Source organism: Anas platyrhynchos, chromosome 6 (genome assembly GCF_047663525.1).
Source record: "Anas platyrhynchos isolate ZD024472 breed Pekin duck chromosome 6, IASCAAS_PekinDuck_T2T, whole genome shotgun sequence".
NCBI lineage: Eukaryota > Metazoa > Chordata > Aves > Anseriformes > Anatidae > Anas > Anas platyrhynchos.
This window is the reverse complement of record NC_092592.1, coordinates 17,279,707-17,292,680: the sequence shown is the minus strand read 5'-3', so window position 1 is coordinate 17,292,680 and position 12,974 is coordinate 17,279,707. Positions and strand designations below refer to the sequence as shown.

At 32.3% G+C, this 12,974-nt stretch overlaps 1 protein-coding gene across 39 annotated transcripts in view; it reads right to left on the bottom strand.

Annotated features, from left to right (window-relative positions):
• Window positions 1-12,974, bottom strand: part of KCNMA1 (potassium calcium-activated channel subfamily M alpha 1) — a 469,740-nt gene that overhangs the window by 208,334 nt on the left and 248,432 nt on the right. For 11 of the 39 annotated variants that reach the window (XM_027460048.3, XM_027460049.3, XM_027460038.3 and 8 more), the window contains exon 4: window positions 2,240-2,263. The exons of the other annotated variants lie outside the window; for them this stretch is intronic. In XM_027460048.3, coding sequence (XP_027315849.1) covers window positions 2,240-2,263 — 24 coding nt within the window. The remainder of the gene's footprint in view (window positions 1-2,239; window positions 2,264-12,974) is intronic. 39 annotated transcript variants of the gene reach the window in all.

Below are 12,974 nucleotides of genomic sequence, written 5' to 3'. Positions count from 1 at the left end.
CTCCCAACATATATAAATATTTATGATAGCCCTTTCTATAACTTTTTTTTTTTTTTTCCCCCTCCCTGAACTCCTGGAAATTCTTTATCATACATAATTTTCAAAGAAATGCACACATACGCAGTTTTTTTCTGACCTCCACTACCACCTGCTTTCCAGGTGGATATAACTACAACCTAGTAAGTTTTTCTGCTTGGAACTTTTAATATCATAGCTGTTCCAACTGTGGGACCTATTTATTTACCAGTAATCTTAAGAGCAGATTACCATATTCTTAAGACAAAATGATGATATGAAAGACTCACTTAAAATAAAAAATAATAAATAAAACAACAACCACCACAAAAAAACATTTACTTTGCAAAAGAGCATAATTAATTTAAATGAACAATTTAAAAAATAACTCAACTCTTTCCTAATTCAACTTATCAGACAAGGAGACTAGCCTGGAGCCTGACTGACAGTCTCAATCACAGTGACTTTTTTCAAAGGCAAAGACAAAGCCCTTTAGATTAATGACAGTACATGATTCTTTTTTAGCAGTCCCTTCACCTCCATTAACAAATGGAATAAGGTATTGCCAACACCTGTAGCAGTTGCTCACATGAATTATCACAAGCCTGGTATAAAACCATTTTATGTCAATGTAAGAAGAGGAATACAATGATATAACAAAATGAATACATAGCAGCACTTTTTTTTTTTTCTTTTTTCTAGCACCACTTTAGCATGGCTTGCAAACATGCACTATATTGTCCAACACCTTTTTATCCAGGCTGCTGTGTGTGGGAACGTAGATGTGCAGTCAGGTTTAGACGCTGAGCTACCAGAAAATCAAAAGGACTGGTGTAATAATAGTCCATTTTGCACTGATTTCAGGTGGTAAAGCATCATGCTGCCCTATAGATACACGTCTGATCAATTTTACAGTCTTAAAAGAATTGTTCTCCATTATGAGAAAAAAAGAAGTCATGAAATAATTATGTAGAATCTAGAAATAAAATAAAAATAAGTAAATCATGGTTAATCTTGAATAGAAAATATTGCTAGGGCAGCAATATTTTGTTGGTGATATGGTGATATAACATGATGGTGATATAACAGTTGTCAATTTGAAACTATTTCTCTTGTTTATTGTTTTGAATATTTGAACATGAACATGTTTTCATCAGCTTGCTTAAAAGTAAACACCAAAAGCGTATTTTAGCTTTATATATATATATATATATATATGTTCACAATGATCATTTTTTCAAACATTATAACATTCCATTATTATTAGCCCTCAAAATTAAGCATAATTTTCATTCACCAAAACAAATATTAATGTGCAATCTGTAAATTAATGCTGACCCCCCCCACCCCCAAAAAACAACAACAACAACAAAAAACACAATTATAACCTCTTATCACATACCCTCAATGTTTGTACTGATCAACAGCACTAAAAACATGTTTCAAGTCACTTTCCGAAGTGCTGTTTCATCATTTTATCAGGAAACAATAGGATTAACATTAAATCATATCTTCTACTGTGCTGATGTAGGATGAAAGAATATACGAATAACAAGTTGCTTAGGATGGTCACAATGTCATTCGTAGTAAAAGGATCTTAGAGCAATGTTACAATTCTTTGTATGAAATTTCATTTTAGTGGAGTTTTGTAAATAAATCCATTTTAAATTATTTTTTCAATTTAGAGGTTGCATTTCAAAATTCTTCACAGATTCTGACCTTTAATATTTATGTATAATCTTACCTCTTGTCACTGTCACCTGTTGCTAAAGTTGATATCAGGGAAAGGTTTATCTTACTGAATGCTACTGGCATCATTCAGCCTTTGTCACACCTGATAGTTTGTGCACTCCATTTTCCCACATCTTGATTAACACTGCAATTGTCTATCTAGTCCATGAACTACTTTAATATGTTGGACTTTTTAAATATATAGACCTGGTACATATTAAGTCCTATTCATTCTATGCTTAACTAAAGATATTGATATGTGTAATTTACATTTACTCAAACTTCCTAATTTTATGGGTTCTTTTAATTCTAGAACATGCACTTAATGCTTAGATTGCATTCAATGTATACACCATTAGGGTAAGCATATTGGCATGCACAGGCAATACAAGAATAGATTGTAATTACTCCCATAGACAACCAAAAAAGGTGAAGTTGCATCATGCAATGAAATCACAGCTTGGCCTGGACTGCCATGCAGAAAAAAACCTACATCAATGAGTCTGCAGTACGGCTCCTAGGTAAGAGTTGATATGAAAGAGGTGAGTTATTTCAGTAATTATGTCACAAACTGGAAATATTTACACTACTGTAAACAAAATACTGTACATAGCACCAGCACGACTTTTTTTTTTTTTTTGGGGGGGGGGGGGGGGGGGTTGGGGAGGAATGCTTTTGAAGGACAAAAATTATGAGAAATAGGAGAAAAAAGGGAAGAGGGAAGTACAGTAATCAGTCTGAAATCTAATCTGTCCTTTTTAATAAGCATGTTATTTCATTTGATATAATCTCATTTGGAGCTTTCAAAGAAAACCTGAATTTTCAATGTATTTTGAAATAAAATATCAGATTACATAATGAGATACAGGTCCACAGTGTTCAGTAACTGATGAATAACTGAAGATAATAAATACATAGATATACAACTTCAAAAGATTTCAAGGTCAGAAAGAACTATTTGATCAATTAGTTTATTTTAATGTAACACTCATACAATAGATCCTACACTGTGATGGGGGGGAGGGGGGAAGAAGAAAAAAAAAAGTATGATACCATATTTTTGTGCCATTACAGAAAGATTTGTTCCATATTTTTAAACAGGCATATTGATTATCAAGCACTTTTCCATGACTATATTTAATTAGCGGCAGTCTCTCTATCTGTATTGCAATTGTCACATGTAACAGCTAATTATGTAGGGTAGTAATTCATGGAACATCAAAAATAGTTTCATCAAGAAAACTACAGTATTATTTACTGATCAAACTTTTCAATAGAAACTATTGTTCCAATTACAGAACAATAGTTTTTGGTATCAATTTTACTCACTTTTCACAGAAACAGAATCCACAGTCATGACTGGTACCTTTAGCTACTATGTGCTATTAACAAGGATAGGAAGGTGTTTCCTTACTCAAGATGTGAACGTTTTCTTGAGTATACAAGTATGCTGTACATATGTTATGTACGTATATGTACAACATAATGTTGCCCTGTACCTCCAAATACTATTGACTAAAAATAGTCATGAAAATGCTGATGGAACACAGAACTTGCCTTTGCTTTACAATCTAGTCATTCGGGATATGAGCACATCAATTTGAAAACAAAATTAGAAGAATCAAATCCTCAGTATCTGCTACTTATTCAATAGAAGATAACCAAAACTACAAATGTGAGGATCTCTGAAGATCAGGTTAAATTACAGTTATAAGTATTTCTACTTACAGACTCCATATATTTCACCTAGGTTATTCACACAGAGGTAAGCATATTTGTCTTGTCTAAATAGTGACTGAAATTGCTAAAAATATCCTGCACTGCTAGGAACATTTTAAAGCAAACTGGTCCTACCTACTCACTAAAGAAGATTCATTTGTACATTCAGAACCTTTTTGTCTAATCTGTTCTGAACACTTACATAAACAAAGACTTGAGATCTCTAGATAGCTTGTTTAAATGCTTCATAGCTCTTAAAAACAGAAATACATCCAGTCCAATCATTATTAACTTCAATAATTAATGACAAGCTTTAATCTTTATTATTCTTAATTGCTTTTGTTTATACTTAAGAAAATGTTTACAGCAACAAGAATTTTTCCCTCTGATTTCAGAGGGAATTTTCTAACCTCTTGATGTCCTGGCCATTACTTGCTTTCAATACATGTAAGCTTCCAGAATCTAAAAAAAATACCGTTTTAGCATGCTGCTTTAATTATTTTTGCTTAGATTTACTAAAGCTAAAATTGATACTTTAAAGAAACCTAATAATTAAAGCTTCTGGGTACTTCTAAAAAATACAGTTTATTGCATGTTACACATTCCATATTCTAGGACATTTATAAATATTTTTCTAGTAATTGCTTTTCTCTATGTACTGTTTTTCTACTGACATTTCACAATTTCCTTGCTTTTAGTCAGATGTGCTGTTAAAGTGAAATCACAATTCAACAGAGGTACAATAAAAACCTAATTAGACATTCATCTGTATTTTCCTAAGTATAAAAAGAAGCAAAGACAAAACATTAAAGCTCATTTACAATTGAAGGTTTATATTAATGAGGCTGATAAAAATTTATTATGTGAAGTGATACATAATGCTTCAATAAGGAACCTGACAAAATTTCACTTATTCCTTTAATAATAAACATAAATGAGAGAGAGAGAGAAAGAGATTCACCTTGATATTTCACTATGTCACTACATTCACTAACTGAAAATTAGCTTACTCATAAAATTATATTATACAAGATAGCAGGCTATGGATAATCTATTTTCCCTATGGTGGAAGCACTTAAGCCTGATGATTAAAATGAAGATCTGCAACAATGGTGCAATAAGCAACCTGTATTCTCAACATAAAAAACATCCATCAACCAATATTACTGCAACTGTATTACATCACATGTTATAATAGAAATTAAATCACTGTAAAGCATTATTGTCACAGAAGTTTTTGCTTTGGAAAATAAGTAGTCAGCAAAGGAGATTATTGTTTGTTATTTCTATGTTCCATAATATGAAATAGATATTTACTCATCAATTAGAATTTATTGTACTGAACTACAACGCACTACACTGACTGTTTAATGGAAAGCTAGAGAGATGAAATAATGATTTACATATTTTGAATAAAAGGATTTACTCCACAGTTCCTTTCCTAAGATACAAAAATCCAATTTATGTAATATCAGAATAAAATTCTACATTATAGATGTCTGTCTACATGTTATATCTGTATTCCAGTTCTGAGCCTGTATAAAGCAAAGTATAAAAATCAGAAAATAATTTGTCTTTTGACAGTATAAGAACTAATATTTAACACTAGAGAAAGAGGAATTACTGTTACAATTATATACTGAAAGCTCTTTCCAATGAATACAAAGCAAAGAGTGACTCGAGACAAGACTATTAAACCAGTCCTTAGTAGTTATACCTTCTTATACAAAGGTAGACTGACACCACATCTCCATCCCTGAAAAATTCTTAAGGGCTTATAGGACCCTTTAAGGACCATGCTAGTTTGTCCCTGTCTGCCAGGGATTTTCTCTATAATGTGCTCTTATATGCTGCCATAACTATTTCCAAAAGGGCCTACCTTTTTCTCAGATCTGTAAGTAGTTAAAGGATTGACATGTAGGCTAATAAAAATATACAAAAGAAAAAAGAAAAAAAAAAAAGGAAAAAGAAAAAAAAAAAAAGAGAGAAAAAAAGAAAAAAGAAAAATGAAAAGGTAGACAAAGCCACTATCTAGCTGCCTTCTGACCAAGAAACCACAGTTGCCCTTGGTCAACTGAAATGTGTTACTCCTGGACAAGAACATTGTCTTCCATGATTAAAGGGCAATCTATTCACCTGTGTTCTCTGTTCAGGGACGCCTCTGTCTTCCCTTCATTCACTAGTTTATCCACACTCCTGGTCCCTTTGCCAACTCAAACTAGAGGGAAAAGCAATGTTATATTTTCTCTTGTACTAGAAATTGAATTAAAACTACCTAATACCACTTTAAAACACTTGCATCAGTGTTTTCCATACAAGTGAATCAACAGTACAAATACTACTGACTGTTAAGTTAAAGCAAGGACAGAAACCTCTGGTTCTGCAGAATATATTTGGGATAAGATGCACAACCACTGAGCAGGTGTTGCAATTTTATTTATGAAATACAGAACAGAAAGACATAGGAGATGAATAATTTTCTTTAAGTAAACACTGCAAAAGGGAATTTTAAAAATAAATAAAATCATTTTACATTCTTCCAAAAGAGCATATCTACATAAACACACTTGGTAAGATAGGGCACAGAGATGACCCGGAAGCTTAGAGATAACAAGAAGAAAAGCAGGATGCAGCAAGTGATTTCTGACCCTAGTGACTGAGTTTCCAAATTCTTGACTAGTCAAGGGCTTAGGGCAGAATAAGCTAAGGAAACAGAACAGATGAGAACTGTAAGCTACAACCTATTCATGGAAACAAGAGTTTTCATTATAACACAAATTAGTAGGGTTCTAAGTTGTCAAATGTATTGGAGGAACTAGGAACAGCAGTATACAAGGAAGGCTTGGAAAAGTTTAAGTAATGGAGTAGTAGATAAGATAGTAGATAAGTAGTAAGGGCCAAAACATCCTGAGATAGATGCTAATCTCTCTAGATACTAATCTCTCTCTGATGATGGCTATAATAAAAATGTTTCTATTCAATATCTGCTTTTCTAAAAAGTAGTCATGTACTGAAATAATCATTAGCCACTAAAAGGGACTAGTGTAGTGGAAGACTTACCAGGATTTTGCTTTTTGGACCAGTTGGTTCTCAAGTATTATTTCTAATGTAACGCACTTGATCAAAGAGCTTAAGTTAAAAAACATGTATTAAACATTCTTACACAGTAGTATTGATTAGCTTGTTAGCACACCCATTATCCAATTGTTGCAGAAACCTAAATCTAGTGGTCTATAAGTAAAACACCAGTGTGAAAGTTTTTATGGGTTTTCTACTTTCACGATGAAAATGCCAAAGGATGTTTTTTTGTTGTTTGTTTTTTTTTTTAAATGAAGTGTCAGACTGACAGACCTAAAATTCTGAGTTCAATAAGGGCCGGAGAGGAAGTTCAGAGACTTGATAAACATTTTCAAAAAAGTGTTGCTAATGGTTTTATTAAATCCAACAAGCCAACAAAACTTCAAACAAAATTTCACTATTTAGAAGTATTTCTAATTATTTTTTTTTACTAAATCTACTGAAAAATAAGACTAACATTATCATACTATCTAGTGAAATTTATGTATTTGACTCCAAAGCAATATGATCTTTGGGCTGAACCTTCATGTCCTGCTAAATTCAGCAGCAGTTCTTAGTGCTCAGTACTTCTGTAAATTTAGCCATTTATTATAGTGAACTCAGATGTTTATTTTTGGATACTAAACTTTGAAAAAATAACACTGAAAATTGCCACAGATTATAATCTGGATAATAGAAATTGGGGAACCTTTTTACTTCTACCACTGTAGAAGCTAGGGAATTAACTGGGGAGCTAGTAGAATTAACTTTTTAACCAGGGAAAATCAGCTCCAACCCTCATTAACCATACAATCATCACCGGTAATGTAAATCTTGTCACGATCTGAATAAAGAAATCACTGTCTACAGTCTACAGGGGGATTCCCTCCCTTTTTGATGCTTGTTTAGATGGAACACAGACTACCAGAACCATTATTCTGTAGTTCATTCAACCTCTTCTAGCAGTCTACATGCATCCCTGAGGCCTTAAAGAGAGTTTTATTTATGATACACAACAGCAGTAACATATTGGAGGTTATAAATTATTACAATTTCACTCACAGACATAGTTTTGCACTCACACTAAATCTGATGGTGAATTATGGCCTGAGGAAAAAAAAAGGAGTTGAAAATGTTCTTGACTGATTGTGACATTTCTTCAGTTACGTAACAGTAAATAAACATATACATGTGGAACAAACTCTGTGCTTCCATAAGTATCAAGGTTTGCAACCTCAAGTACTTTGAAATGTACCTCTATTCAAGCAAAACTTTTTTTTTCTTATATTTGTATGTGTGGAAATGCATAATTGAAGGAGTTACAGATATTCAAATACATGCACAGCTAATCTTTGTGCACCTGCAAAGTACAAACACTTTTTCATTTACAAAAGTGGCATAATGGTTAGGCTTTGATTTAGACTGGCCATATGCCACAATTGTTTATGCCTTTATCTTTTACAGATAAAACAAGCAATTTTATTATGTTAAAGTGAATATTGTAAAGTAATTCAGAATCAAAATATTTCTGTTTTCACACAAATGTGCTACACAACTTTCATATTGGATGAACAGCAAAGATTAAACACATCATTCCCTAAGAGAGAAGTTACTGTATTTTTCACAGTAAAAGGTTGTCTTTAGGATTATGCATATTTAAAAATCTTATCCTCTTCTGCCTAGTCATTTTTCACTGCATATGGTGAGCGTGCATGGACAGATACAAACTTAGTCTTAAGAGAAACAAATGAAAGATTTAAAAATAATCAAATTGTTACAAAAATGAAAGAGCATGTGAGATATTTAAATTACTGAAAATATGCTTCTACTATTTTTATATAGCTACATTTCAAGTTCATGTTCCTAGAAATAAGTGTAGAAATATCCATCATTTGTGCTCTAAACCTCTGTTGTCTTCCAATTTACTTTAAGAAATTGCACAAAATGGACTACCAGACTTGATATTACGTTAAATGAAGTTAGTAACCAAGATGATTTCAGAAGTTTCCATAGACAGTGTTTTCAGTAAGAGATTTCTCTAATTTTTCAATCCATTTGGCAACTCTCAGGTCTGTTGAGTTGAATGATCACATTGCAATTTCTTTTTCTTTTATTCTTTGAGGAGAGATAAAAATAGTGATTGGCAAAATAGTGTGTTGCAGTTTTCACTGATGAGCATACTCCATCTAGATTCACTTGTGTGGAAATTTCACGTTAAGACCATAAATATGGTCTTAATATTAGTATCTTTGGAAATATATAAGTGTATGAATAGTAAACTTTATGCATCTAAAGTCCTTTATGCAAATACAATTTTTACACATGTTTAAAAGTGTCATTTATCTGAAATACCTATTGAAATCAATTTGAGCTACATTAGAATACTGACCTGTTTAGTGCTGCCTATATGCACTACCCTTGCATGACATGCACTTGAAACAAAACATATTTTTTTTTATCCTAGCTCTACACTTACTAGGTTACCAAAGATATGAAATGAGCAGGCCAGTTTAGAAATGAAAAAGTCCCTACTTTAATTTTGACTGGCATCGTTTAAATATATACGTGTATATATATATATATATATATATATATATATATATATACATATATATACACACACATATATATATATTAAGAAGGTACAAGCTTCACTTCTATACAATTCCTACCTTTTGATACTCTAGAGAAGAAAAGGAGTCTTAGATTTATCAGTTCCATATAGATGTTCCCATGCCACACAAACTGACATTATTTTTCAGCTTTACACAAGGACATCAAGAAAAGATAGCTGGATCCCAAAATAAACATTCATAGGACCAATACTAGAACCTCTTAATGAACTTTGTTGTATGTCTTGTACATCACAAGCCATACAGCTTCACGCATGTAATTCCAAATGGTGTCAAGTAATTGGCATTTTAACTTAAGTATAATTTATATTGTGATAAAAGTGCATCTTTCAGGAAAAAACAACCATTCCCAACAAGAACACAGAGATGACAAATCCTCTTGGTTTTTGATGGAATATTTCAGTGGGTAGTCCACTCACTCAGGCTTTATGCCTTATTTTCCATTTGAATTAGGCACTAGCTTCAAGACATTGGTACTTGACAAGACTTTATTATATTAAACAGCCCTTAACTTTCTTCCACAGAGGTACTTATTACTTTATAACCAAATCACACATCAATTTTCTTTTTGATAACTCAAAGAGATGAAGTCGTTTAAATCTCCTACTGTATTGCTGTTTTCTCCAGCAATCAAATTTCCTATGCCCTTCACCCTTCACTTATACAGTGCATCTGCAATATGGAGATTATACCCCAAAGATGTAAGGCTGTAAAACTATACTTTTCCAGTGGAAGGCACTGTTATCAATGGTGATACCAATGGCATTATTTATACAGCATGTAGCTGATATTTTCATACGGTTCTGGAAGCTGAAAGCATTAGAAAACTGTTGCAGATCTTCAGATACACATTTCAAATCACATGCTCCCAAAACATTAAAAAAGGCTGCGGGATACCTACAGAAGTTGAAAAATTGTCAATTTCACACACTGAACCTTTCATTTTCTTAAAAAAAAAAAAAAAAAAAAAAAAAAAAAAAAAAAAAAAAAAACATTGACAGGCTTAAAAAAGGAATGCAGACATTTAATTATCTGATATAAATGTACTGTGTCATGTTTGATAGAATATTGTTCATAGTAAATCTCTTGTACAATTAGCTTTCCAAGTGGACCTACATCAGTCTTTGGGGCACAAATTAGACTCCAAGGCTGTACTTTGCAGTTTTTACTTTCATGTTAGTAATAATATAATTAACTACATCTTTCATTATTTGACCTTGGAAAAAGCCTTATTTTTCCTCTTTTTTTTAACCTAAAGTTCTGATCAACTGTTCTTTTTCTATGCCGACACATGGGTGAAAAACTGCATGTAATAATTCCTTACATGCAGGTGGCAATTTCTTGTCCCTTTAGAAGTGTAAGAAAGTTTGTGGGAGTGTGACTAGTACTTCAATAGCAGAATGGAACTCATTCTATTTTGGTCTTTGATCCCATAAAGCCTGACTGTAGTGTTTTCATTTAGAATTAAATCTAAGCTTATAGGCAAATAATACCTGTATGATATTAAGACTCATAAAACATACGAAGGCACTTAATCACTTGTCTTTCAATAAGAAATTTGTGTGTCTGATATTGTACTTCCTGAACTCTGAAAGCAATATATTTTTTCCTCTTTCCTCAATAGATTTAGTTTTCCTCTTTCCTCAACAGATGGAAAAATCTTTATTGTTGCACCCAATTGCTAGTCTTCAATCAATAAATTAAACTGAAAGGGTTTAACATTTGGTTAACATTTGATTTGACAACAGGGATCCTAAAATCCTTTTAGAAAGTATGTGGTTCTTCCTTTTAGTCAATTTGCTGTTTTCTTCTCTTGTGTCTCCTCTCTATAGTTCATTCCTTAAAAGTTTGTATGAGACAAGGTATGCCCAGTAGCATACCATATATATCTGGAATAAAATGTGGTATGCGTGATGTCAGCAGCCCCAGAAAGGTCAATTTAAATTGCAATAAATTCCACAGAGAGCTAGAGACAGGACTGAAAAATTAGAATGCCATTTATTGACAGAAAATCCAATAAAAATAATAATTTTTTAAAAAGTTATTTAATCTAGCAAAGTTAAAAATCTAAATAGATAAGATTTCTCTGTGAATACACTGTAGATAGGTACTATGTAGGGACAGCATTTTAATCCAAGTTACTTAGAAGAAAAATGACTATTCAATGTTCAGGCTTAAATTTATTTTGGAAACAAAAAGATTTATAACTATTAAAGTAGGGAGGTTATGGTTCAGCCTGTAAAAGGAAGCACAGGGCAGAAGAAAACAACCATTCTATAAAAAAAAAAATAAAGTTTGTTTTATTTATTTTACCAAAACACTATTGAATCTCTCTTCTCCTTTACTAAAATAACTTTTAAAGAATTCATTATGATCTTGAAAAGGATTTATATGAATAGCTATGCACCTGCGTGGAATTTTACTAGCCACATGCTGTGAAGTTGATACTCAGAATATTAATTTGCGTTACAGGTCTGCTGTCATGCTAAATTCTATTTTCACTGTGTTTTAACAGTTTTTGCATGGAAATGTTTACTTGGATTATTTTGTTTCTATGCAAGTAACTGTTCCTGAGGGAAAAGCTTTTCTAAGTACTGTATGTGCACTTGTATATAATACACAGACTTGTCTGCATACTGTATCACCTATTTGCTGTCCTCTATGAATGTCAAAAAGAATACAAGTCTCAAGATTGCTTTTCAAAATGTTGAGAAAAAGCAATCTTCAATATGATGTTTAAGATCTAAAGCTTGCAGAAAATGAAAAATCTGTCTTTAAATAAATGTTGTCAGTCTGCCAAATATACTATAAATATTAGTATTTGTTGTATTTCTTTACCACTAACCTGTACTTGTCTGCCTGTTTACTAGAATTCTAGACAACTTTCTTGTCTTCTTCCTGTCTTCTTTCATCCTGAAGGCATGCATCCTCATTGCGTGGTGGTGTTTTTGTTTGTTTGTTTGTTTTTTTCCAGCATACAGAAAAAAGGCAAGGTCCAAATGTTCATCAGGTAATAGCCCTTCGAATGAGACACTTATGATATTAGCCTAGTCTCATTAGAGTTTGTCCTCATACAGGCAAGTCATTTATTTTCATTTATCTCTTGTCTGAGAGGTTATTCCACTGATTAATCTACACAGGCAATTTCATTCCCATCTCTCCCAGACTCATGAAACTGTTAGTGACAATCCTAATCAATGCAAAAGAACACTGATTTACTTTTTACTGTTAATCACTCACATGCAAACAGTCTCGTTCTCCATAAAAGTTTTATCTACGTAGCAACTAAGAGAGAAAACTTATTTCCAGAGTATTAATTAAATTCCCCCACCTATCAGACATTATTAAGCTGTGGTGAAAAACTTCCAAAAGGTTATCCATATTCTGTTCATTCTTGTAAACCTGAGTGGCATTATCCCATCCAACACATTTTCTATTTACTGATAGATTGCTTAGTTGACAAGCACAGACTTTGTCTACAAGGCAAAAATGTTTTGTACATGACAACTGTATTAATAATGATAACTAAGCACAATTAATAAGAACAATCATCTCACCAATTCTTTAGAAACATCTTGTCCCCATCAGGAGGTACCATCAATGAGACAAATGATGTCTTAGCAACTGGGACAGATTTTGCTTTGTATTGTGCAATTTGAATTTTTTTTCCTGATTTTTCAAAAACTATTTGAGAAAGACAGTATCTAAATGGGTAAACATAATTGATCTTTAATCAACTTTATAAAATAATCAAATTTTAAAAGGAAATTTTGCTTTACTTCCAGTATGTCAGCAGGAATTCACCCAAAGAGACCAATT